Source organism: Manihot esculenta, chromosome 14, assembly GCF_001659605.2.
Source record: "Manihot esculenta cultivar AM560-2 chromosome 14, M.esculenta_v8, whole genome shotgun sequence".
In the NCBI taxonomy this organism is placed as follows: Eukaryota; Viridiplantae; Streptophyta; class Magnoliopsida; order Malpighiales; family Euphorbiaceae; genus Manihot; species Manihot esculenta.
Genome location: NC_035174.2, coordinates 941,895 through 966,840, shown reverse-complemented (window position 1 = coordinate 966,840; position 24,946 = coordinate 941,895). Strand labels below are relative to the sequence as shown.

General features: G+C 36.6%; 5 protein-coding genes and 1 long non-coding RNA gene across 12 annotated transcripts; 4 read left to right on the top strand and 2 right to left on the bottom strand.

Annotated features, from left to right (window-relative positions):
• The first annotated feature begins 2,331 nt into the window (after positions 1-2,331).
• Positions 2,332-3,138, top strand: LOC110600348 (auxin-responsive protein SAUR77). The gene has a single exon (XM_021737186.2). The coding sequence runs from the start codon at positions 2,465-2,467 to the stop codon at positions 2,849-2,851; it is 387 nt and encodes a 128-aa protein (XP_021592878.1). The 5' UTR covers positions 2,332-2,464; the 3' UTR covers positions 2,852-3,138.
• A 1,630-nt stretch (positions 3,139-4,768) lies between these two features.
• LOC110600064 (serine/arginine-rich splicing factor SR45) lies at positions 4,769-11,156 on the top strand. 6 transcript variants are annotated; one of them, XM_021736768.2, is made up of 13 exons: positions 4,769-5,154; positions 5,654-5,722; positions 5,821-5,909; positions 7,483-7,529; positions 7,615-7,695; positions 7,781-7,946; positions 8,028-8,262; positions 8,342-8,410; positions 8,861-8,974; positions 9,863-9,932; positions 10,024-10,061; positions 10,783-10,846; positions 10,997-11,156. In XM_021736768.2, exons 1-12 carry the CDS (start codon positions 4,922-4,924, stop codon positions 10,844-10,846), a joined length of 1,275 nt encoding a protein of 424 aa, XP_021592460.1. In that variant the 5' UTR covers positions 4,769-4,921; the 3' UTR covers positions 10,997-11,156. The 6 variants fall into 6 exon arrangements, with proteins under 6 accessions (XP_021592460.1, XP_021592459.1, XP_021592463.1 ...); XM_021736767.2 differs by having other exon boundaries at positions 10,936-11,156; XM_021736771.2 differs by having other exon boundaries at positions 4,770-5,154; positions 9,866-9,932.
• Positions 11,157-12,470: 1,314 nt separating this feature from the next.
• On the top strand, positions 12,471-16,580 carry LOC110631365. Of its 2 annotated transcripts, none has more exons than XM_043950665.1 (4): positions 12,471-12,834; positions 13,007-14,106; positions 14,839-15,219; positions 15,890-16,580. In XM_043950665.1, coding segments are annotated over exons 2-4 (1,434 nt in total). In that variant the 5' UTR covers positions 12,471-12,834; positions 13,007-13,055; the 3' UTR covers positions 15,892-16,580. The 2 variants fall into 2 exon arrangements, with proteins under 2 accessions (XP_043806600.1, XP_021634865.1); XM_021779173.2 differs by having other exon boundaries at positions 12,485-12,834; positions 13,004-14,106.
• Positions 16,581-16,728: 148 nt separating this feature from the next.
• Positions 16,729-19,330, bottom strand: LOC110631366 (protein Iojap, chloroplastic). The gene is made up of 5 exons (XM_021779174.2): positions 19,022-19,330; positions 18,350-18,473; positions 17,631-17,769; positions 17,445-17,533; positions 16,729-17,282 (listed from the first exon to the last, which is right to left on the bottom strand). The coding sequence occupies exons 1-5, from the start codon at positions 19,268-19,270 to the stop codon at positions 17,161-17,163; spliced, it is 723 nt and encodes a 240-aa protein (XP_021634866.1). The 5' UTR covers positions 19,271-19,330; the 3' UTR covers positions 16,729-17,160.
• Positions 19,288-20,073, top strand: LOC110631367 (60S ribosomal protein L27). The gene is made up of 2 exons (XM_021779175.2): positions 19,288-19,310; positions 19,446-20,073. The coding sequence occupies exons 1-2, from the start codon at positions 19,288-19,290 to the stop codon at positions 19,960-19,962; spliced, it is 540 nt and encodes a 179-aa protein (XP_021634867.2). The 3' UTR covers positions 19,963-20,073.
• Positions 20,074-20,886: 813 nt separating this feature from the next.
• On the bottom strand, positions 20,887-23,392 carry LOC110631368. Its single transcript, XR_002490498.2, has 3 exons — positions 23,064-23,392; positions 21,651-21,847; positions 20,887-21,563 (listed from the first exon to the last, which is right to left on the bottom strand). It is a non-coding gene; the product is annotated as an uncharacterized LOC110631368 (long non-coding RNA).
• Positions 23,393-24,946: the final 1,554 nt, after the last annotated feature.

The window sequence follows — 24,946 nt, the reverse complement described above, 5'->3', positions numbered from 1 at the left end:
GCTACAATAGTCTCTTTTTCTTTGTAATATTTCCCTTTTCTGTTCTCTTCTGTGGCATGTCATACCAATTTTCTTGCACATTGTTTAATTTTTATTGTTTACCAATTACCGTCATTGATTGGATTTAGAAGGAAATACAAGAATTTCAGAAACGGAAAAAATAGTTTGGAAGTTGGGACACCCTTCATAGAGAAGATTATACAGAAGAGCATTTGTGAAAGATGATGAAAAAGATTAGAGAAGAATGATTAGTGATCACATCTTGGTTTGTCGTTGACAAAGAAATGAAGAGGCCTTCAAACCTTGAAAAACTGGCAATTGCTTTCACGTTTTAAAACTCGTTATCAAAACTTATCTCCTTTGTCCATTGTCATTATTATTTGATATTTGAATATGAAGAATGTCGTTTGATGTTATTATAAATTCGCATTTGAATATAAGATAACGTCTTTGAACTTATTTTGGTAGAGAAAGGGAATGGAGCATTACCAGTTTTTTTTTTTTTATTACTAATAATTTGATTATTAAATATTTGTTTAATAGGTTAAAATTTTATTCTTAATTAATATCCAAAACAAAAGATGGATAATTTTTTCCATTCACTTATATTTTTCTATCTTTTATGTAAAAAATTAAGGGCATCAAGATTGAAATATGCATGGATTTAGCAATTTAAATGAGTAATATGCATTTAACAAATAGATCAAACTGCGGTTTATTTCTATTTAATTTTCCCTGTAAAATGTTACCTTTGTTCTCAAGTTCCTATCCAACCAAATGACCTTTAATCTCTTTCTAATTGACATGCGATCTATTCCTTGCCTTCCCTATTACTCTATGAGCTGAGAAAGGAAAGTGAAGATTTTTTAGGCGTTTTGGCATGCATAATGTTTAGTAATTATTGTGATAAGAATCGTTTTCTTGTCATTTACTTCATCAATTCATAACGCCATGCTCATCACATCCTTCAACAAATTAAGATGTATATTAATTTGGGGCTGGAAAAACAAAAAAACTGAACTATTCAGTTAAGATCTTGGTTCAATTTGTTAAGATCTCAACAATAAATTGCCTTTACTTTCATAAATTCTCTCGTCATATTGGTCTTTTATTTTTTAATCAAAACAATTCAATTTATGAGTTATGACTTTCCAAGCAAATATTACAACTAATTAGAATTCAAATGAAACCAAACTGATTCAATCTACCATTAAAATGACTAAAGTATATTAATTTAAAATCAGAAATAGGGCTGAGTCCAAGTTGGACATGATATTTTATTAACAATTTAGTATTACAGAAGAGAAAGGAACCAATTTGCAGACATGGTAGATGAGCATGTTTTCTGGGTTTCACCATTTTAAGGAAAAAGCCAATGGTTAGACATGACATGAGGCAGCATCTGCTGCTCACTATAAAGTGACAAGAAAAGGAAATGGTGAAGAGAGATTGAAATTCATGGAGTAATTAGATTAGATGCATGTGATGTAGGCAGTAGACTGCTGGAATATTCATCGTCTGTTAATGAATAATAGATTTAGTTATATGAAATGAATGGTTCCAGGGTTTGAGAAGAGCCCATGCCTGGATAACATGTGCACGTAATCTTTGTAGCAAGTGGGTGTCTGTCTCTCCCTGGCTGTGTGGTTTTTGGTTAAGCCAATACAATATCATGTCTTCTTTACATCTAAAATTATGGTATCTTTTTTTTTTTTTCTATCAATTCACTATATTTTATTATAAAAAAGTTTTTTTTTTTTTTTTTTTTAAATTTACATTGAAACTGCAAGTTCCAAAAGCAGCCTTGTTAGGGGTAAAGGGGTATGTAGGGATAAAGAAGAAAACGGTCCACGTGCACTTATTTTGTCACTTAACAATGAAAGGTTAAGCAGTTAGTCAATCACTTCATATTCCAGTGGGACTCCGCTCTCTCTCCCCTTTTCCACTTTCTTTCTCTTCTTCTCTGTTGTTTCATTCCCATGACCATTTTTTTAAAAAACCTAGTTAGGGTCTAATTTTATCCAAGACTTGAATTTTATACTATAAAATTAATCATAATGAATCACATTAAGCAAGATTTGTGCATATGACTATTGCGCTGTAAGAAGAGACAAATGGGTGTGAAAAGGAAACGGTGGGCGTGGCGCTGCAGGTGGTGGAGAGCATGGGTTGAGATGAGAAATTGGCATAGGTGTCTTTTTGTGCGTGTAAAAGCCCCCACCATAAGATCGATTCATCGAAAAAAAGATGACTTGTTTATGTCACTAACAATAAAAATGTTGGGTTTGCAAAAGCCATACCCCACATTTCAAGCACCGGAAAACAATGACATTGCACCCACCACCTTCTCTCTACCCAACTCCTATATACATTTCCTGAGTGTACAGCAAGTCTCCTATCTCCAAATCTTTTCTTTCTTTCTTTCTTTCTTTCTTTCTTTCTTTCTATAAACAAACACCAAATCATGAAGAAGATTAACTTGATACTAAGGAAGTGCAAGAGCTTGTCAAGGCAACTTGGAAGATCTTCATCCTACAGCAGCCTTAGGTCCAAATCCACTAGAGAAGATGTTTGGGGTACTGACAAGCTTCATCAAGATGAACAAGAAGAGCATGAAACTATATTCGTCGGAAGCACAAGAAAGCGTTACGTGATTAACTCCAAGTACTTGAGCCATCCTCTAGTTAATGCTCTAATTGAGAAGTCTAAGCAGAAGCATGGAGAGGAGGTTTTGGTTGTGAAATGTGAGGTAGTTCTCTTTGATCATCTCTTGTGGATGCTTGAAAATGCTGATCCTACTAATCTCAGCTTGGATTCCTTGGAGGAATTGGCTGATCTCTATGTCTTCTGAAATGGAAATTAAAGCTCTTTATTATTGGTCTAGTCATCAAAGGGACTTGATCATTTTTCTATTCTGTATTCATGTAAGGTAGTGAAATTAAATACCATATTGATTTCTTTTATGTTAATAATTCTCTAACTCCATATTGAGTTTGTTGGATCAAGTGCACCCTTTGGTAATTGAAGACCATGATTTGGGTATTTTGTATACGTACTCATCATGGGATTTTGTTCATCTTTTCGTCAATCTTGATCCTTTATCAATAAATTTCCTCAAGGGTTTATATTATATTAGTATTTCTTTTGGCCATTGTTACAAATCAATAAGCTTCTCTCTGATTTTAACTTCATTCAATAAATTCATGTGCTTATTCTATATGATATGAAAAATATGAGAGCAAGAATGAAGTACGTTTCTCTTTCTTCTTCTACCAATTAATAACCAATTTCTCGAGATCTATCCCTCAACTCTCAGCTTGCATTTTTCCCCACCTTCTTGGATCCCTATGATCCACATGGCCTTTTTCAAAGTAGAATGGACCACAATTGAAGGAACCCATTTAGCAACTATGGACATAAATTAATTAACAACAATATCAACAATATATAATCCAAACCTTTTCATTCTCGGCTACCTTCCAACAAAATTAGATAAATTAGCTTTGATTGAGATGCAAAAGGCACAAACCCAAATAAATTGTCAATGGATTCTCGATCGGTTTTACAGAAACCAGCATGAAGATCTCCCTATTGATCGACAAACTCACTTTCACGTGGCCAAGAAACCAACACCCAGAAAACCCTTATCATCAACAATCTGTTACTCGACAATATGAAAATCTCAGTGGTATGCAAATCCATTGATCATGGAATTCAACCTCATATCTCAGCTAAAGACCTCGAGGGTTTATTATGATTTAGTGGCATATCTCAACCGAACAATCCTTGCATAGTTCTTGAAATCTTTCGCGTGCTAGAAATATCGTCTTAATGCAACGTTTAACTCCTAACATTTAAAATTGAGAATTTAGATATATTTTAGTATGTATTTATTAATAAATAATGAATTACAAATTACACCATATTACTTATTAAAATTTTTTTATAGTGGGTTTAAAATAATGTTGTTTTTTTCTAATTATTTCAATTTCACATTTAAATAAGATACTTTCTTTGTTTATATGTTCAATATAGGTTCACCGTTCAAATCAATTAAACAAAACGTATAATTCAACAATAATTCACCCTAATACTAAATAAAAAAATAAATTATATTTTAATTCTTAAATTTTAATATAATTAACAAATTAGTCATTATATTTTTAAAATTAAATATTTAAATCTATATATTTTTAACCTATTAAAAAATTAATTCTTTTATTTATTTGAAACGTTAAATTAAAAGTAGCTGGATAATAAAAAATATAAAAAGATAATTATTTTCTAAAATATTATTTATTTCATACATTTAAATTGTAGGAATTGAAGTGTGGTAATGAATGATAATTGAAAAATAAAAATATTTAAAATTAATTGAATTTGATAATTTGAATTATGATTAATATTATGATATTGATATTGAGTTAAATATATTATGAATAATAATGAAGGACTGAAGTATTCAATATTTATTAAATTTTTTCATTACACTGAAATGTATTATGAAATAATAATTGAAGGATTAAAATATTTAATAAAAATTATAATTTTAATTAATATCTTAAATTTAAAAAGAGAAAAAAATATATTTCAATTTATATATCTGCTGCTAATAGATAGATGGATTAAATTTTAAATAAATTAAAAATATAAATTTAAGGGTTGAATTTAAAAAATAAAAGTACTAATTTTTTAATCACATTAAAATTTAAAAATTAAAATGTAATTTATAAAAGATAGTCGGAAACCGAACCGGTATTTTCTTTTCCCATATTGGCCATTTAGAATTTTCGCTGTGCACAAGTAAAAGCACTGCCCCAGATAAGCCCGTACGGTTCTTGCATCGTCTTCATTTCCACTAATTTTCACCGTCCTAGGGGTTTACCTAGGGTTTCTTATCCACTGTGTCGCCCTTCCGTCCATGGCCAAGCCAACGCGAGGCCGTCCCTCGCGGCCTTCAAGGTCCGCATCTTCCTCCCGGTCCCGCTCCAAATCACGGTCACGCTCTTACTCCGGTTCAGATTCACGGTCTAGCTCTCGCTCCCGGTCATTATCCTCCCGTTCTCGTTCTCGCTCTCGATCGTTCTCTTCGTCTTCATCTCCTTCTCGCAGCCTCAGCTCTGGTAGTCGCAGTCCTCCTGCTCAGAGGAAGAGGTAATGGCTTTTTTTTTTCTTCCCTTCCTTATTTCTGTTTTATCGCTTTCGTTCTTTATGTTTATAATTTATGTCTATCTGTTTGGTTGTTGGGAAACTGGATACTCGGTTGTGAAGGCACAATGACATTCTTTTAGTTGATGACACAAATAAAGAATGCGTAGGAGAATGGAGGAAATTAGGTTTTTGAACTGTTGCCTTACCAGTTTGGTAAAGATAGGTTCTTCACTCTTTGTATGACTCTTGCAGTTTAGCTGAGTTGTGCTTGTTATCATTTTAGAACGTAATCATTGTAGCTCTTTAGAATGTAACCAATCAACGCGATCTGTGTATTCCAGTTCTTTTAGAGCCTTGTAGTATAAGAATTCTGATGGCAGAGAGAGAGATTAGGATGAGCAATCGTTATGTTAAGCATGCATTTAATTTGATATCGTTTTATGCCTTAACATTATTTTCATTTGTGGTTGTTGAAAAAAAAATTGTCCCCCTTTTTTTGCAGTCCTGCTGAAGTGCCTAAACGTGGTCGCACTCCGCCGCCACAGTCTAGAAAAACTTCTCCGCCTCCAAGGTGAAGTTGCAATGTATTTTGACAAGGACTTGGGAAGTGGTTGAACAATTTTTCATCTGTTATTTGTAACTCATCCCTGTGAATGGCACTGATTTCAGGAAGACCTCTCCCATTCGTGAGTCTCGTGTTCTTCATGTTGATGCCCTCAGCAGAAATGTGCATGAGGGCCATTTAAAAGAAATATTCAGTATGTTCTGCACCTTCCTTTTCTTTTTCCTAAACAATTATCTTTGTGGTCGTATAAGATTGTGTTCATTCTTAAAGGTGTTCCTTTGTCTATGTTGTTTTTCAAGCCTACCTACTTTGTAATTTGAAAAAGTTGACCTAACCTGGCTACTTTCCTGTGGTAAATATGATCTGGCATACAGTTATATTAGCTTTTATAGTGGCGGGAAACATCTAATTTTCAGTTTGGGTATGCCTATGCACTATGAGTATTTGATTTCTTGTGAGATAAGTGGCTTCTAACTTAACGAGGAAATAGGCTTGCATCTTAAGATTGTGTCTGAGAGTTTCTAATTGCACCGAGTATGGTATGCAATTGTGACCGATTTCCAAAGTTTTAGCATGAAGATATCCACTAATTGGGCTGATATGGAAAAAATTCCTGTACTTGATTTATGCAAGCTATCAGACCATTGAGGAGTGAAATAATAGAGCATTTGTCTGAAACTTGAAACAGTTGGTTTCAAGGGTCAATGTTTTCATCTATTTAGCACAGAATGCGACTTCAGCATGGTCTGTACACTCTGTGTTTCATAGCCATTTTTGAACCTGAGATGGTTCTAAAACATTTTGGTCCCATCTGTGTAATTTATACAGACTGGCTTCAAAGGGTAAGTTGGCCAGTCTCTGGCCTCCTGCATCCTTTTCTCTGTTAATGCTTTTTCTTTTCATGGTCAGATTTTCTAGATATCTATATCTGGTTATAATTGCTGTGAACAAGAGGGATCCATGGAGTGGAAATGAGAGACATAAAAGCGAAGTGAAGAAAGGATTAGAAATTAGTGAGGGAAGGCAGTGTTGGGAGGAGTTGGAGATAAGATAGAATGGCCATGCGGACTAATGATTTCAGTACAGTGCAGATGTGGGAGTGGAAGTGTGCAGGAGACGGAGAGAGAGAAACACCTGGTTTAACATGCAACCTAATGATTGGGACCCAAAGTCACAAACCTGGAAACATGTTTTCTTGCGGCTCAGGTGTTACATGTAGTAATATTACTTACACTGTACTGTTTATTATGTAATTAATGATGAATATAATTATGATTTTTTAAAAAAAAAAAGATATTAGCTTGAGTAAATATTCACTTTTTTCCTGTAATATGTGTTTGAATAAATATTATAAAAATCGTAATATAAAAAAGTTAAAGTTTATATATATGTATGTATATATAGATAGATAGATGGTTCGCATGTTTCCTTGTGTTTTGTGTCTATTGATGATGGATCCCTATTTGGTCCACAGTAGCTTTTACTAGTAGATGGGAAAATAGCCTGTGCTTGCTCCAACGATTCAATTTTGTGGTATTCAATGTTTGATAACGTTTCTTTGGTTAGTGATGAATGGATTAACTAACATTTTGCTTATCAAATGTATGATGCTGCATGGATGGTATTTTCAAGGAAATTAAGTAATTTTTTGCTCTCTCTCTCTCTCTCTCTCTCTCTCTCAATCTCTTGATGACAAACAAGTATAAAGAGGCACTCATTTTTCATTGATTGATGTTTATGTATTTTTTTCCCCATTGATTACTCAGGTAATTTTGGTGAAGTTGTACATGTGGAGCTGGCAATGGACCGTACTGTAAGTGCATATAAGTTGTTCCTATCATACTATTGGAGCATTTATTTGTTTCTTCCTAGTGCAATAACATATTCTGGCTTAACAGGTTAATCTTCCAAAAGGGTATGGATATGTTGAATTTAAGACAAGGGCTGCTGCTGAAAAGGCCCTACTGTACATGGACGGGGTAATTTTCCCAACTATGTGGCATTAAATGAAGTTTATACGGTATCTATACCACCATATTAATTCTGGTGACATGATGAATGCAGGCCCAGATTGATGGCAATGTTGTTCGAGCAAGGTTCACATTACCCCCACGACAGAAGGTTTCACCACCCCCAAAACCTGTTGCTGCTGCTCCAAAGCGAGATGCTCCCAAAACTGATAATGCCAGTGCAGACATTGAGAAGGATGGACCAAAAAGGCAAAGAGAACGTATGCTTGATTATCTTAACATTTTGGAACTTTATGTTTATACTCTGTCTTCTAGTAGTTATTGTTTTTCGTTGATGTCAGCTTCTCCCCATCGAAAACCTCCAACCTCACCACGAAGAAGATCCCCTGTTGCTCGAAGAGGTGGATCCCCTAGGCGTCTTCCAGATTCTCCTCCTCGTCGACGGGCTGATTCTCCTGTTCGTCGACGAGTGGGATCTCCTTACCGTCATGGGGATACACCACCAAGAAGGAGACCAGCATCCCCACCTAGAGGTCGTTCTTCATCTCCACCAAGGCGTTACAGATCCCCTGCAAGGTTGTCGCCTGCTGCACAATTTCTTGCTCAATCTTATGTGCAACTTTGAAAGGCTGTTGACCAATTATTATCTTTGCAGGGGTTCTCCCAGAAGGATTCGTGGGAGTCCTGTGCGCAGACGTTCTCCTCCTCCTCCTCCAAGGCGACGGTAATGGCTTTTTCTAATTGAATTCTGAAGTTCAAAAGCTGACATGCCTCCAAATAAACTTGTGCATGTGATAGGGACCCACCTGCCCTGCTATAGGTGGGTGTTTAGTTAGGATCTGCCAATCTGTGCTCATTAAGAACCTGTCTAAACATGTCTGCCTGGTAAATAAGATATTTGTATATTTTATTGCATTCAACTTCGCTTGGTTGAAGATATTGCTTGAATAGTTAGACCAGGGCAGGCTGGGCTTAAGAGTCCCAGCCTGATTTAGGCCTGGCCCAACCTGCATTTGAAAAGTTTATTTCCAAAGATTGTTAAAGTATAACATCTGAGAGGATCGATAGGAGGAAAGAAGCCAAGCTATTAAGCTAAGCAAATTTTAGATTTAAAAGTGACTAGTTTGTAATATGGTAACTTCTTAGTGAACTCTTTTTTCCTTTTTTTTTGCAGCACACCTCCTAGAAGAGTCCGTAGTCCTCCAAGAAGGTCTCCACTTCGTCGACGTAGCCGCTCTCCTATTCGCAGGCCTGCTCGCTCACGTTCAAGATCACTTTCACCAAGGAGGTAACTTTATTATAGTTTAACACTGGCGCATCTGTTGTTTATCTGAACTGTGTTATTTGACATAACTTATAGCCATGCTGAATTAACTGAATTAGTGAGTTTGATGCTTAGGCATTGCCTATATGAGGATGCAAGCATTATCCTTTTTGCCTGTCCCTATCTATGGAAGATGAGGCTTTATTTAGGTTGTAAAAGTAGGGCAATTTTGTACAAATTGAGTTGGGGGAATTTTTTAGTATGAATGAATGGTTGATCATGCAAATGGAGCATGGTCACACAGGACTTGCTAAATATTAGATGAATACTGCCCTTTCTTAGGGATATCATGCTAATCAATTTATTGGGGTAGCTTAGGTTAGGAGGGTAGTGGACTAGGACCAAATTAAGGACTAATTTTCAACTTGGTTTGAAAGCAGGTTAAGATTAGATTTTGTGAGAATTTAATTTTTGAGAACTTAAACAAAGGTAAAGAATGGGTAAGCTGCTCGTAGCAGGACTGCAGGAGAGTAGAGATGAAAAGGAGAAATGTGAAATGTGCCATGACCAGTGAAACACTCGATTACCACTTTCTTCAAAAAAATTATGTCATCCTCTTGAATGGTGAAACTTGTATGGTTAACTCTTAACAACCATGATTCTAGGTCAATTTTGACAATGGGTAACTTATTTAATTAAATTTTTACTGCCTGCGTATATCTTTTCATCTCGCAGACCTGATTCCAATTTCTTCTTGTATAGAAAATGAGCCTTCTTTTGTTTTTTGTAGTTGAATAACTGTTCTAAATGCGAGCATAGTGTTGCTGTTATTGTTGGTTATTTTTTTTCCCCCTTCTCTGTGGCCAATCAACCTTTCTGATTATGTTTCAATTTTGGTGATCAATGTTGTAGCAGAGGCCGAGGTCCAGCTGCAAGACGTGGGAGGTCATCCTCCTATTCTGGGTCGCCTAGTCCACGCAAGGTTTGTCATTTGTTCCGTACTCTTATTATTGTAAGAAGAAAGGGTCTTCTCTGTAATTATGGAATTGGTTTTATGTATTTGATTGTGACAGGTCACCCGCAGAATATCAAGGAGCCGCAGTCCTAGAAGGTATTTTTTTAAAGAAGGATCTAAATAATGTTTGCAGTTTCTGTATAAACTTTTGATATATGAGATTGTTTTATGTGTTTGAATTGAAATTTGTTAAAATCTATGTTTTGCATGGTTTAAAGATAGCTGTGGCATGGCCAATACATTCAATGAAGAATTGAAAAAAAGTTATGGTTTTTCCTTTTTTTTTTTTTTCCATCTGATCATTCAAAATTGAAATTGAATTTTTTTTCTCCTAATGCTGTAATGCCTAGAAAACGTGTGCTTCACACATTCTTGCTTTTACACTGTAAAAGAGAAGGCAGAGCCACAGAGGTTTGGGTTTGACATGATAAGGGATGTAGCAGAGAAAGTCAATGGTAAAAGTTAGAAACAAGAAATGCATGCTGTTGAGTGGACTTGAACGGAGACAAAATATGGTGGGGTTTTTGGGGAGGGGAAGCAAAGAGGAAAAGACTTGTTCTAGTCATTATATCTCTGTATTATTTACTTTCTTCTCGCCTAATTTCCATTTATGGTATTCTTGCTTTTTATCGGCTTAGTTCAACTAAAGCACATAACGACAGCAGCAGCAGTTTTCTGCTGATGATCTCCCCCCGTCCTTCCTTGAAAATATATAACTAAGATGATCTTTTATGTCTTGGTTACCTCTTTATTTCTTCCATTTATATGTCTCAAGTTTTTTGAAGTTCTTAGAAGTAACTAGAGATGGTTTGTATAGGCCTTTGAGGGGAAGAAGCACCAGCAACAGCAGCAGCAGCAGCTCACCGCCTCGGAAGCCATAGGTAATATTTGCTATCCCTTATCTTTTCCTCCTCGCTGCTTGTCTCTGAAAAATGAGCTGGATATGTGTAATAAGTAAGATCTTTTTCAGCACAAAAAACTTTCGACTGCCTGTGATGTAATACAGTAGTAGGGTTCACACTGTTCTTCAGGTTTGTCTGTTTTGGTTCATGGAGAAAAAGCTGTGTGGTACAGCGATGTTACTAAGTTTTTGTGGAGAACCATTTAAATTACAGTTTGGTTAATTTGTGTTGCATTTTTGTAGAATACTTGTTTTAGTTCCTTTCTTTATAGTGGACATAACTTCGTTACTTATTGCAAGTTTGAATGTAGTAATGGAGCCATTTTGAGTTTTACTTGAATGACATTAGATGTTTCCCAAGAAGAAAAGCGTATCGGAGGCCACCTAAGGGCGAACCACCCCCCACCACCACCCCCTTTTTCCTGTCTCAAAATATATTTCTTTTTCATTTTATTAATTGAAATCAAAATTTATTAATATAAAGTAAATGTGAGGGGTAGGCATCAAGGGTTTCAAGCTCATCTAGAAACCCAAAATCTCAGTAAATAGGCTTTGGCCCAATAAGGATCAAAGAAGTTCTTCATAGGTTTGTATATATCAATTTGAACGATTCGTCTCTGCCAACCATTCCCACTGCGAAAACGCCACTAGCAGACGCGAAAAGCATCTAAAGGCAAATTCTTGGTGTGCTCGGGTTATTTATTTTTCGCTTGAATTATAAATGGTGGGATTTGTGTTTTATTGGGGAGAGAGAGAGCGTGTGCGCGAGAAACACTCGGTTTACCGCACCTTAAACGCACAATCTATCATAGCTACACGGCAAATCAATGTCAACAAAATCAGTTTCCCAGTTATAAGTCTAAGCAGAGGGATCCCAGCGCCGCCATTTCAATCGTAAATCGTCGTATCATTGCCTCCGCATGCCGCTTGAGAAGTTACCAAGTAATATCAATATGGTCAATCCTCAAAAATGTAATGATCGAGTTTTATGTTAGAAATAACCTTACAAAATACTCCATTGGTTATATATTTTTTGCACATTTATTATTATTATTATTATTATTTTAAAATTATTGTCTATTTGTAATAATATATAAATTAATTATTTTTGTTTTATTTTATTTTTAAGAAATTTTTCAAAATATTTTTTAATATTTATATAAAATATATTGTGTTTAAGATGAATATAATTAAAAATTTAATAAAAAAATTATATTTTTAATATATATATAAAATAAATAAATAAAAATTATGAGTGAAAACTCAAAAGTATTTTCCTTTGAAATTCTGTCTTGAGTTTTGATTTTTTCTTGAAAACTCAAGCATTTTGCTTTGAAATCCTGTTGAAAACTCAAGACGCTGATAGACTAGAATTAACTAAAACTATGTTTTATCTTAATTTTTAATATAATAAACTAAATAGGAATAGATTACACAAAAACAATCACCAATCGTTTATTTTACAAAATCCGAAGGACCAGCAATAAAGTTTTTGTTTATTTATTATTTATTTTTTTTAAGAGTAGGATTGGATTAAAAATGTATGTAGCATTTAAAGTCATGGGCAGTCTATGGGTTGGCTTTACTCGTGTAAGCAACAAAATTGGATTAATTTGCTAACTTGTTTTCAGTCAAAAATATTATTTTATTTTAAAAAACAAAACATACCTGTATATTTTTGCTTTTTTGAAATATATACGTACGTATTTCTTTATGCGAAAGGAGAGAATATATATACACACGTACGCACGTGACCTCAGCAGCAAATCAGCAATAAGCTTTTCCTGAAAAGGAAAGAAAAGAAAGGGAAAGGAAATTGGTCATATGGCATGTGAGCTCTGTTAATAAACGAACGGAGAAGGATCCCAACGCCGAAGTTCCTGCAACCGCTCTCCTGGCAAACCCTAGTCCCGGTTTTATCAAATTTCGTATTCGATTCTCCAAATTAACATTGTCAGCTGTTTAAAGGTCTGTTCTTTCTTCTCTCCCAAAAACATCATCAGGGTGGAGTGAGAAAATTTTCGATATTTGTAGCTAATTCTGCATTAAAGCTTGATCCTTTAATTGAATATTTTTCTGAATTTTTAAGCTTAATGACATTGTCATTGATGATGCCCCTTTCCTTTTCCATTTCCAGTAGGCTTCTGGCTTTCCGTTTAAGCTTTTTATCTGGTAACTTTGACAATTTCATGGCAGGCAGTGGCCTGCCGCTGCCATCTTTGGGTCGTGTGAAGCTCAGTGATCTTATTCCTCCTGAAGGCCTTCCCTGTGATTCTTACAAACTCTCAGTCTCCACTTTGTCACAGTCAATTGCTCAATATTCTGCTGCCATCATTCAGTTCTCGGCGATCGATGGGGCTCTTCTGAGATCCGGTTTGGATTCTGCTCGCCTTTACTTCCGTAAAAAATCATCTTACCCATCTGCGGATATGATTCATACTAATGATTCTCGCAAATGGTGCAAGACATCTGGTTATTATGCTGATCCTCAGCTGTGGCAGGAAACCTATGATTATAGACCTGGACTGACCCCTACAGACCCAAATGGTGCTATGGAATTCCCTCCAGGAGGACTGCCTGACATATTTTCTCTGCTTGGAAGGGCAGCTAGGGATATATTGGATGCCATCAGCTTCTATTTAAACTTGCGTAGCTCTCCTTTTACGGAAATACTTGATAATGTTCCTTTGAGAAGTCAGGAAACATCCTCTTCGGTATTGTCTGTTTGCTGTTATGCTAGACCGTCATTCCAGGGATCACAGCAGCATAATTTAACTGCTCAAGAGGATGGTCGGATGGTTATGTATCCTGACCATGAGCACCAAGTTGATAAAAGTCTCATATCTCTTGTGAAGTCGGATAAGGCGGGTTTACATGTTAGGGATTTTCATGGTCGCTGGGTGCTTGTGGATGGAGAGCTTGGTCCTCAAGAAGTCATTGTTTACCCTGGACTTGCCCTCTACCAGGCAACTGCAGGCTATATCAACCCTGCGCTGTACAGAACCGAGATTAATAACTTGCAGGGGAACATGTATGGACGCTGTTCTTTGGCTTTTAAACTTATGCCGAAGTCTATGACCAGTCTCAGTTGTTCTGAGATGAGAGCAGCTGGTCATGGTGTTGAAGCTCAGTTCCAGGTACCAGTTCCAGTGGATGATTTCATGCAAAGACCTCACCCAACTGATCAGCTTCTTAACAGGCATACTATACAAAGTTTCAATTTCTCGACATCTCTAGATGGTAGGCAACACTTCCACAACATTATTGTTTTGATTGTCTAATCAGTAAATGGAAATGTAATCTCTGCTAGAGTTTTATCTAAATCAATTGTGTGATCACTTCCCTTTAAATGACATATGCCACATTTCTTTCTTACTCTTTTAGGCTCTTCATATTTCATGCAGCGGTATACTTGTTCCTTTTTCTTTATTCTATTTTATTTCGTTAGTTGATCCTATTTGGAAATTTGACCTTCCTTATCTCTCACCGTTTGAAAAATTCTTCAAATATCATTTCACTGTCAACTTTTTTCCCCAATGTACGGGTTCGTTAATATAAAATGAATATAATATGAGATTGTCCTTTTATTGCTTCTACAATGAAATTCAACTTGTTGACACGCTGTATTGTGGTAATTCTTTAGGGTGTTAAGCAGGCCACTCACTTATCCTTGTGTGAAAGGCAAGTACGAGTACAGTAAATTTAAGAATCAGCTTTGCATTTAAAATCAGAGAAAAAAAATTTCTGCTCTCTTGTGATAATACAATAGGAAATGGAAAATTGTGAAGTCCAAAGGTATTCTGGTTATTAGAGGTTCTCTCTTTCTACTCTAATCCTGATAACTTTATTTGGCTGTTTCAATCTTTTGGACCCTCTTCTTTTTGGATTTTTCGCATTTCTTATTCTGTGCGAATAGTCCTTAGCAATAAGTTTTTAACAGCAGGTCCTTGGATCGATGACATGCTGGTACAGGATCTATGAAGGCCATGATGAGGAGGAAGAATAGTTCACATTGCAAGCCTCTGCCACCATCCAAGAGGCTAAGGCTTGAGGCCCAAAGGGTTCTGAAGGAAAAGGTTCAGGAAATTGCAGATAGGAAAGGAATCAAGCTAAGGTTCTGCAACCTGAAGGAGTGTGAGAATCACATCCATGCCTTGGACAGCCCATGTGCCAATATTAGAATGGAGATTGGGTGGCCTCCTGGAGTACCATTTGTTCATCCCCACGATTTGCCTAATAAGGCAAAGATCGGTTTTCTTGAAGCATATGAATCTGGGTGGACTCCAACTCATGTTATGGAGCTAAGTCTGACAAAACCTGGACAAGGAAGTCAACACTCGGACAATTGTTCCTGTAAATTACCTCTCCAAATTTCATGTCCATATGATTATATATCTTTTATGTCCAATGTCTCTTATGCTTGAGGTGTCAAGCATACACATGATTGCGTGTGCGTGCATATGTGTGCATTTTTGCATGGGCATACATATGGAAGAATGATTGCCAGGTGTCCCGTAAATTGTATTGTAAATATAGCTTTGAAGTACATTTAGATCATCTGTATGGTTAGTATAATACTGTGATGTGCTATAATCTTATAAGCTTAAATTAACTTTATTTTTATCATATGGAAAGGAGTATGTCTTTACATATTTTGTCATATAAATGGATAATATCAAAGCAAAATAATATTGGGTGGCCAAGGGTTATATATGGTAGGAGATCTGGTTCTTTCCATAAAGGTGCTCAACAACTTACTTGAGTTTCTTGCTCTGAAATGTAGTTTATTTTTCTAATTTTGTAGCTCAGAGGTCTGTTTACTGAACAATTGAAGTAGGTGCATTTTTGGGACTTCAGTAGGGAACTATTGGTATTATTCATGGTGCTTACATGGTTAATAGTAATAGGATGTTCTTCCTTCATTCTCACACGCACATGTAGATATGCATGCATGTTTGCTGGTACCCAGGCATATCTCTACCACTGTTTGTTGTAAATAATTTCTTCATACTTTCGTGTGCAGAGAACAACTTTATGTTTTCCAAATGGCAGTGGTAAGCTTCTGAGTCAATTTGACGGAAATGATCTCCATGGTTTACTCTCAGTTGTGGCTTTGAGCAGCTTATGGGTTGCGTGTTGGAGTCACAGTACTTCCGGCTGTCGATCCCTTATTTTTATCACAAGATGGCATAGCCAAATTATATTGTGAGATTGTGTGCTGGAGCTAACTTTATTTTAGCATTTGTTCCTTTTCTCTCTTTGGTGTGCCCTTTAAACATAGTGCACCATATTGTAGAACTGAACAAATAAGAAGAAGACTGGTGGAATCGAAGCCTTAAGAGAGAGAGAGAGAGAGCCACCAATTTAATTATGCTTCTTGTCCATGGCAGCTGGTGCAGACTTGAGGCAACATTACCATGATTTTACAAATTATGCATGAAAAGCAAGGCCTCATTTAATCGAATAGGAATGAAGTTATAGGTTCTGTCTGCTTGGTGTTGATGAAGTCCTTCTAACCTCTAATTTTTTAGATCTATTTCTGTAACCGATTTGAGATCTGTACAAGTCTTGTATGCTCATTGCATGAGAGTTTCTAATATGAACAGGTGAAGTGTACTTGTTCATTGGGCTTGCAATGCCAATTCCAATGCCAATGCCTGTCTAATCCCTGATCACTGGCACTTTCTTCTATTTATTTTCTATTTCATTTGTCATAATGGTAGGCTTTGAGGAAAGAATAAGTAGAAGGGATGTATGGAATAGTTGTCTTTGCATTTGCTCGTGAGCATCCTATAAATCCCCGTAGATTTCTTTGCAGGCCATGTGATTAGGGCGTGCATTCAGTTTAATTGAAAATGTCTCTTCTAAACAGAATAGTGAAGTCTTACTCTTGGTTATTTAAACTTGTGAAATGAGAAGTTTGACGAAGGTTCACAACTGTTTTTAACAATGAAACCTCTGAGGAGGCCAAAGCAATGTTTTCAGACAAAGCAACACGTTCAAGACTTAATACCAAGATGGTGCGTGGCTAAGACGCATATGCGATCCACCAACTGTTTGGAGTAAACCATGCGACTATGGAAGCCAAGCTACATTTTAATAGATACCGATGCTAGTGCTACTCCTGCTTCATAGAATAATCAATGCTCGCATCTCTCGAAAGAAGACCGTCATGTCCGCGGTTGACATTGCCAGGCCTCTGTCAAGCAGCAGGGTTGAAATTGCGTTGTAGCCTTCCAGTTATCATGATAGGTTCGCTATCAGCTAAGGGTTCTTAGATCCTCAAAGTCAGCTTTAACTGCGAAAAGGAGGTTGGTTCTCAAAAGGGAGTTCAATGGGTGTTGCATTGCCATAGAATTCTTCCAAGTTATAGAAAGCTCTCTGCTGCGGAAGAAATACATGGATTACTACATCACCTGAAACTCAGAAGCCAAATCAGCAAAATATTACATTGATTAACAACTTCCCAACAACAGGCTTCACAAAGGATTAAACACAACCTACAAAAATTAAATTTTCCTGTGGATTAAATTTCATGCTACACAAAAGGTGCTACGACATCATTCACTGGCACTAACCAAAATCCAACAGCGTCCATGAGTTAGGTTTTGTGTCCCCTGATGGAACTTTTCCATATTTCTTCTCAGCAAGATCCCTTATTTTTGACCTGCAGAGTGACATGTATTAATATCAGCTGATCCAGTGCATCAAATTTTAACATGCAAGTAATATTGTATAAAAACACCAAATGCTGAGATTCATACGCAATAGCATCAATCTGAGGGCGTGAAAATGCTGTTGCAATGATAAAGAACCGAGTCCAATACACGAGCGGCTTCACAAAAAGTACCCTAATATCTGCAGCTTTAACCTCACTCGCAACCTTGGCCATTGCCACCGCAACTAACAGAAGGGGAAAAGGACCGAGAAATCATCAAACACACATTTGTCGTTCCCTAACAACTGAAGATTAACAATATACTTCTGGAAGGTGGAAGCACGCATAACTAAAGCATGCACTTCTCATTATGTAAGGAAATGCATCAATTTGATCAAACTTAGCAAAAGATAAAGACTTCAATTAAACCCATATGATTAACCTTTTCTCTAGTAAATTAAATCACCACATTTATGAACAGAAAATGCAGAAGGATCTTTTAGCTTTATACTACAGACAAGTTTTCCGCACGTATTTTCACTTTCTACTTTTTTACCTGCTTGTATTTAGTTCATTTTTTTTTCTTTTCCCTGATTCAGTTTTCCCCTTATTTCTGTCAAGTAAAAACCAAGAGGGTTGTTAATTAACAAAAGTTAAGCTTACCAAAAATCATTTGCATAAACCTAGCAACCAAATGATAAAAGAAACATCACCAATCACGATAAATTTGTCCTGATAATGAAGTACAATAAATATCCGAGCACAATCTTTCTTTAAATGAACATGCACATCATCTTTCTTTAAGTAATTGTAAGATGAGCTTACACGACAAACTTTCAGCATCATCATCAACCTCTGCACTGGGAGGCTTCTGGTCATTTCTCCTAAATACCACCTTCCCATGTTTGTTAAACAAGTCATCGAACATTTCATCGGTATCTTCTACATTCTGCAAAAGACATCACTCAAGTCAGAAAGACATCCTTCAAGGCATTAGCAGTCGCATAGATGAAGAAATATAGAGATTTAGAATCCTACATAGCACCAGCTCAGGAGGTTCTGTCAACTTTAGTTCAGGAATTAACGATAGCGAGACAGGGGCAACAAGTTCCATTAATTCGCTATATCAGAAGGATGAGAACAGAATCCAACTTACGAAATCCCATCACATATAGCAGGTAGGGTAGGGGAACAAGAACGAATGCAAGGTATAAATCTCTAATTCATCATATTTTAAAGGCTTTCAAACGGACATTATTGGCAGCCCCGAAAAAGCAAGGCTTGCAAAACAATAACTCAGGACTGCATTAATGGCACAGCGTAAAACAAAGAACGTGAATGTTGATGATACTACAGTATTCTCATATTTCTTCCAAGCACCCAATAGAGCGTAAGATTAATCAAAATGCCAAAACAACAGAACCGAAGTAGAAAGGAAGCATGAGCTCCGACAAATTCTCACATTAACCAAAACCAAAAGCAACTGAGACATCGTACCGAGAGAAAGTTATCGTCAGAGTCTTTGCGAAGAGCGAAACTGAGCTTTAATTTCAATTTTTTGGCTCTGGGTATTTGGCACAGCCGATTGCAGTGCGGTAACTGTTGCTCATTAAGCCATAACCACCCAGTTTGCCTTCCGTGCCTTTGAGAGAATCCAGGTTCAAAGCGACCCAGTAGCTGGAACTCACCGGAGAAATGACTCCCAGCACCAGCACCGGCGATGAATAGGGCGGTGGACGCTGCCATTATTGCTTTTTCCCACGATGGACAAAATTAAAGAAGAGGAGCATTCTTATCAGATAAGATATTACGGAAGAGGCGAAATATCTGACCCGAAACTATAACCCGACCAATATCTATGGGTAAATTTTTCTCGATATAACCCAACCCAAAAAAATGACTGGACATGGGTGAGTGGTAGGCCTGTAATTTTGGCCCATTTCGTTCATATTAAGATCTTCACGCAGATCCTATCAGTAGCAGACGCTGAGACTGAGCAGCGATCTCAAGCCTCTCAGCTACAACCAAGGATTGTCAAGTTCTTGAAACCAAACAAGGCCGTTATCCTTCTCCAGGGCCGCTTCGCCGGCAGGAAGGCTATGATTGTCCGATCCTTCGATGACGGCACACGCGACCGCCCCTACGGCCACTGCCTTGTCGCTGGCATATCCAAGTACCCATCGAAGGTGATCAAGAAAGACTCTTCGAAGAAGACAGCCAAGAAGTCACGAGTGAAAGCGTTTATGAAGGTTGTTAATTATAGCCATCTGATGCCTGCTAGATACACTTTTGATGTAGGCTTGAAGGATATGGTTAGTCCTGATGCGTTGGTGACGAAGGACAAGAAGGTTACGGCTGACAAAGTAATCAAGAAGAGGTTTGAGGAGAGATTCAAGACTGGGAAGAACCGATGGTTCTTTTCCAAGCTCAGGTTTTGAATTGGAAATTTGATTTTTTTCCGGGCATGTTATATGATTTAAGTTACAATTGAGTTCTTGGGTTAAAGAGATTCTGTTAATTGATTGAAAAGCTAGTTCCTTTGGATTTAATTGCTGCAAATTCATACGACATAAAGAAACCAAATTGATGGGGTTTCACTTATTTATTGATGCATAATGAGATAATGAGATATCTTTGTTATGATGATCATTTTAGAATTGGGCACAGCTCAAATGGTTGATAAAAAGGAAGGAGAAAACTCCTCCAAGTCAGAGTCTTTTATGGAGGTTAGACACTTGTTTTGAAAATGCAGATTTGATTTGTTGAGTTGCTGAAAATATGAAGACCTCACCCACACCAAAAATACCTTCGTATCTCTCGTGCATAGATCTTACAAGTTTCTATGGTGTTGAAGGTGAATGTCGCCTTAGCTTCTAATACGTTATTTTGGAGTACGGGATGATTTGATGCAAGAGAATTGATAAATATTAAATGGGGCATTTTTATTTATTTATTTTGAGATTCTTTAATTATTATAATGAGAAAAATAGAAATTCCCTCCAAAATATGAATATATAATTGATAGTTCAGATGGCATTGAGCGAAATACATAAAATTGCTGAGCCATCATCTGAAATACAAGGACTTTAAGAAATATAATGGCTGGTGAATAGGCAGCTTGGTTACAAGAGCGTTTATCACGAGGAACAGCAGAGCTTGACTGATTATAACTGAAAGGTAGTCACCTTCTAGACTATGGAAGGGAATCCTCGATATCCCTGCAGGCCGCTTTCAAGAACCAAGGATCGAAAGTGGTATTGTGAATCTCGCACAATCAATCTAGCGGAATATCAGATGAACTTCGACCACCACTGGCAGTAATATTTTCCTAACCTTCTTTTGGTCTTTGGATCACCCTGCTTAGACCTTTGAGCAATTTTGCTTATTTGAGAATTACTTGCATTGAACACAAAACCTTTCAATTGGGCTCTCAATCTGGGCCATATGGCCCAGACACTCTTTTAAAGATAGCCCTTTAATCAAGTTCTATTTATTCTTTTAAGCCCATAAATAGTCCTCTACTCTCTGGCTCTCAGGTTGGGTTGCTGAGGCTCAAAACCCATTTTAGCTGGGTCTGTAATCTGTGCCGTTTAAGGCCGAAACGGGTTCATGTAGTGGCTAAAGCACTAACCTTTATCACACAAAGTTGCAAACCGCATCACAATGAATATTCTTGTACTAGTTTGGTCTTTATTCTATTGTATGCGCTAATCCTATCTTGGTTTACAGCTTAGTTGTCATTTGTTAAGGTCCCTATGTTAATCTTTTGAGGAAGAATAAAATGCGTGGAGACCATTCATTCGACACCAAAAAACCTTACCATGGAACATATTTATGTCTTCTGCTGATCAGAGAATAGGTCACCATGAACCAGTTTTACATGAACACTAATGAGACATGCATGTAATTACCATTTCAATCACCACATGAATTAGATTAATGAAAACGATTAATAACAAAAAGGAACTTGAACTATCTGATATATAGTCTTCAGCAACAGAACATGTCTAAGGCACAGCAGCAACACAAGGCAGCAAAACTGCAAAAACAAGATCATGCAAGAAATGTCATATCAATTGAAAGTTGGTTTATATCTTGGGAGTGGGATAGAGCAGTGCTTGATTACCATCCTTTCCAAAAGCCATCACCACCCTTCCTTTTGGTCTCTACAGCTTAAGGGGTATGTAATTCGGGTAGCCTGGACCATCGTTTGTGGGATAAACAATTGTGGTGGTGGTGGTTGTAAGGCATTGTGATCTTGTGCGTGCACCATTGGATGAGCTGCTGCTGGTGGAAATGATGTCACGGGCGGCGGATATATAGCTGCAGACCATGTAATATTATCAGTACACATTAAATCAAAAGAATCCATCATGTTTTGAATTAAAATGTTGTGTTATACTGACTAGGAATTTGTTGCTCATCGTAGAGAGCCATTAGTAACTACCACCAGAGAAAGTTTTGTGAGATAGGGTTACAAAAAGGAAAGTGTAGGTATATAGGGCGGGTCCTGAATGTTTATTTGTAGTAAACGGAAAGAAACTTTGCTTCTGGGACGGGGTTTACTAGAGACTAGAAAGGACGGCCACATTGGGTGGTAGAAGTTCAACAAAGGCCCCGTCAATTGCTTGTGGCATTACCTTGTACTTGTGCAATTTTGTATATATTTCAAGCCAAGAAATGGCCCTCTTAAGTTGTTAACAGGATATATTCAAATTTTCTTCAGCTGAGCCAACAAATTTCTGGAGCAACTATGAAATGGTTAAAGGCCCATTATCCACAAATTCTTCTGAAGTATGTCGGTAGCTTGTAGTTGTGGACGTGGTCAATTATATGGCTCCAAAATATTCGATTGCATATGATCGACAATTAAGCATTTTGAGTTGACAAAGATGTGTTTTTTTTTTTTTGTCGAAGGACGAAGATGGGTTTAAAAAAAGAAAAGTAAGGAGGTTGAATTCATGTGATTATAAGGAAATAGTCATCAACAAAGGCTCAACAACCACCAAGTGCCTTTATGATCATATACTTGAACCAGTATTTTAAAATATATATATATATATATGTACAGTAAGGCACATAGCCTGCTATGTATTGTATCATATCATCAAAATTGTGCAAAGAATATTATCACTTAGCGACTTTGATAAAATTAAAAGATATTAATAGCCATAATTTGTAACATTTATGAGAATAGAATCCTCCATTAAATATTATTCAATCATTCTTGGCGTGAGAAACGGTTGAGAACTCTATATATATGTAGGGTGGATATGGTCACGAGCGTTCCCACAAGAAACTTGCATAGATGTGAGAAAAGTAATGAATGCCCATCTAAAATTCAGACAAGGATGACAAGAAGGAGCAATTGTCTAATTAATGCTCAATTGGGTCAACCAACAACCATGAATAATACAATACAAATATTATATGTAATAAAATGTCAAGTAGTTTTCATTGGAAGAGAGGTGGTGCAGAGCTCTCTAGCATCTGCCATCTCCCAAACAATACGTGTAGGAAATGAATGCGAAAGAAGTACCTGTCGATATGTGGACAAAGCATGGATATGCACATGGAAACATGAAGGCCAGCTGAGAAATGAGAAGTTTTTGGTGCATAGAAAACACAGAGATGGTGCATTGAGAAACGTGTACTTCCTCTAGTATTTTATGTCTTTTCCAAAGTTCATCACTCCCACCCCTCATATTCAATCCAACTTTGATCTCTCCTACTCATCTTTCTCGGCATCTGTTGTTGTAGTATTTATTTTTGCTTCAATTATTATACAAAGAAAGACTTCAATTAATTATATTAAATGTAATCAAAGGGAGAAGGCTATGTGGTGCGTATCCCACCCCACCCATCAAATTGATGAGTAAATGCACACGATGCCATATCGGTGAAGATAAATAGAATCAAGTACCCTACTTTTATCTTTGGGGGTCCACATATCCATTAATGCATTCTCTGTATCTCTCTCTATCTCTCAAATCTTTCAACCCCACTTCTTCTTTTCCCTCCTCTGTTAACCTATCGGTCAAATTTTCTGGTGGAGATGCAAAGCTAACCTCTCTAAGAATCCCGAGTACAAGTAAGGTATGTTTCAAACACAAGAAATAATGATAGTTCAACTGACCCATGAGCAGCAAATTGCAAAATTAATATAAATAATAAAGAGAAAGAAGAAAGTGAGAGTATTGTTTTCTTTTTCCTTGCTTTGCTGTGAGGAACCTCATTCATTAATTATCATCAACACTTGCTAGACCATTACCATATGCCTGATCTTTCCTTTAATTTATTTAATTAATAAATTACAAATGCAGTATTAGCAGTAGCTGACATTTTCAAAGCATTTGTGGATTTGCGGGAGTGATGAATGAGATTCTCCAAAAGCTAAAACAAGGAGAGATTCCCATAAGGTGAGACTTAAAAAAGGGTGGAGATCACATGTACAATACAAAGCCACCAACTTTAAGTTGAATGGAAGAAAAGATAAAGAAAACTCCTCAAAGCATAAAGAAAACTCCCACATCAAGTCAAGATGCAGTATATATACATTTTTGCCCTAAAAGGAGGGGAACCACAGACATAAACATGATATTTTATATTCTTTTCTTCTTCTTTTTTCATATATTAAGGACTTCTACTGTCTTAATTTATCATGACAACATGCATACAGCAATCATAGCCGTCCAATTTACTACTCTTTTCTTTCTTTCTTTCTTTCTCTACAATAAAGTAGGAGAATTTGAGATGGGTTGTGATCCATTACTTCTTTTTTCCATAACTTTATGATTTTTCACTTTGCTTTTTTCTACGATGTTCTTTTATTTTCAATTTCGGTGGAGGTTAAACGAAAGAGTGGTCGAAATATGGTTGGCTTGATGCATGCAATAATAGAGCTATAGAATAAAAGAGAAAGGTGAGGAAAAGGGGACGCCGAATCCATCCATCTAGCTAGCTACTTTTCATCTAACCTTTCATCTTGTGGGGTCCCGCCATCTCCCTCTTCAATTTTCTTTAAATCGTGTAATTATATATGTATCTATATTCACGTCACCTACATATTAGCATAATTTTTATGGAAAAAAAAAACTATTAATATTTTAGATTTCATCGTTTTCGATTTAAATTATTTTTATTGTTAAAAGGTCCAAAATTTTCAATTAAGAAATTAAAGGATTTCTTTTTTTTTGTTTAAAAAAAAGAAAATCTTATTAAATAGTGAGATGGGAAAGAAGAGCCAAGTCCAAGCCAAGGTGTTTTATTTTTAATGCAGCGTGGCCCTGTGTCTGTACGGCCTGCCTCATCCGGCGTGTGTTATCTTATAATCATGCCTTGCTTTTTATTGTATCTTTACGACTTTACCCATACAGCCCCAATACTTGCAGTTGCTGGAGCTCAACAGCTATTATTAGTGTT

Coding starts and splice junctions, on each gene's coding strand:
- LOC110600348 (XM_021737186.2), top strand. CDS start 2,465: ATGAAGAAGATTAACTTGATACTAAGGAAGTGCAAGAGCTTGTCAAGG.
- LOC110600064 (XM_021736768.2), top strand. CDS start 4,922: ATGGCCAAGCCAACGCGAGGCCGTCCCTCGCGGCCTTCAAGGTCCGCA. Junction 5,155..5,653: donor CCTCCTGCTCAGAGGAAGAG/GTAATGGCTTTT, acceptor CTTTTTTTGCAG/TCCTGCTGAAGTGCCTAAAC. Junction 8,411..8,860: donor CCTCCTCCTCCAAGGCGACG/GTAATGGCTTTT, acceptor TTTTTTTTGCAG/CACACCTCCTAGAAGAGTCC.
- LOC110631365 (XM_043950665.1), top strand. CDS start 13,056: ATGGCAGGCAGTGGCCTGCCGCTGCCATCTTTGGGTCGTGTGAAGCTC. Junction 14,107..14,838: donor TTTCTCGACATCTCTAGATG/GTAGGCAACACT, acceptor ATGCTGGTACAG/GATCTATGAAGGCCATGATG.
- LOC110631366 (XM_021779174.2), bottom strand. CDS start 19,270: ATGGCAGCGTCCACCGCCCTATTCATCGCCGGTGCTGGTGCTGGGAGT. Junction 17,770..18,349: donor TGATGCTGAAAGTTTGTCGT/GTAAGCTCATCT, acceptor CCCTTCTGTTAG/TTGCGGTGGCAATGGCCAAG. Junction 17,534..17,630: donor CCTCAGATTGATGCTATTGC/GTATGAATCTCA, acceptor GTCACTCTGCAG/GTCAAAAATAAGGGATCTTG.
- LOC110631367 (XM_021779175.2), top strand. CDS start 19,288: ATGGACAAAATTAAAGAAGAGGA. Junction 19,311..19,445: donor GACAAAATTAAAGAAGAGGA/GCATTCTTATCA, acceptor GGTGAGTGGTAG/GCCTGTAATTTTGGCCCATT.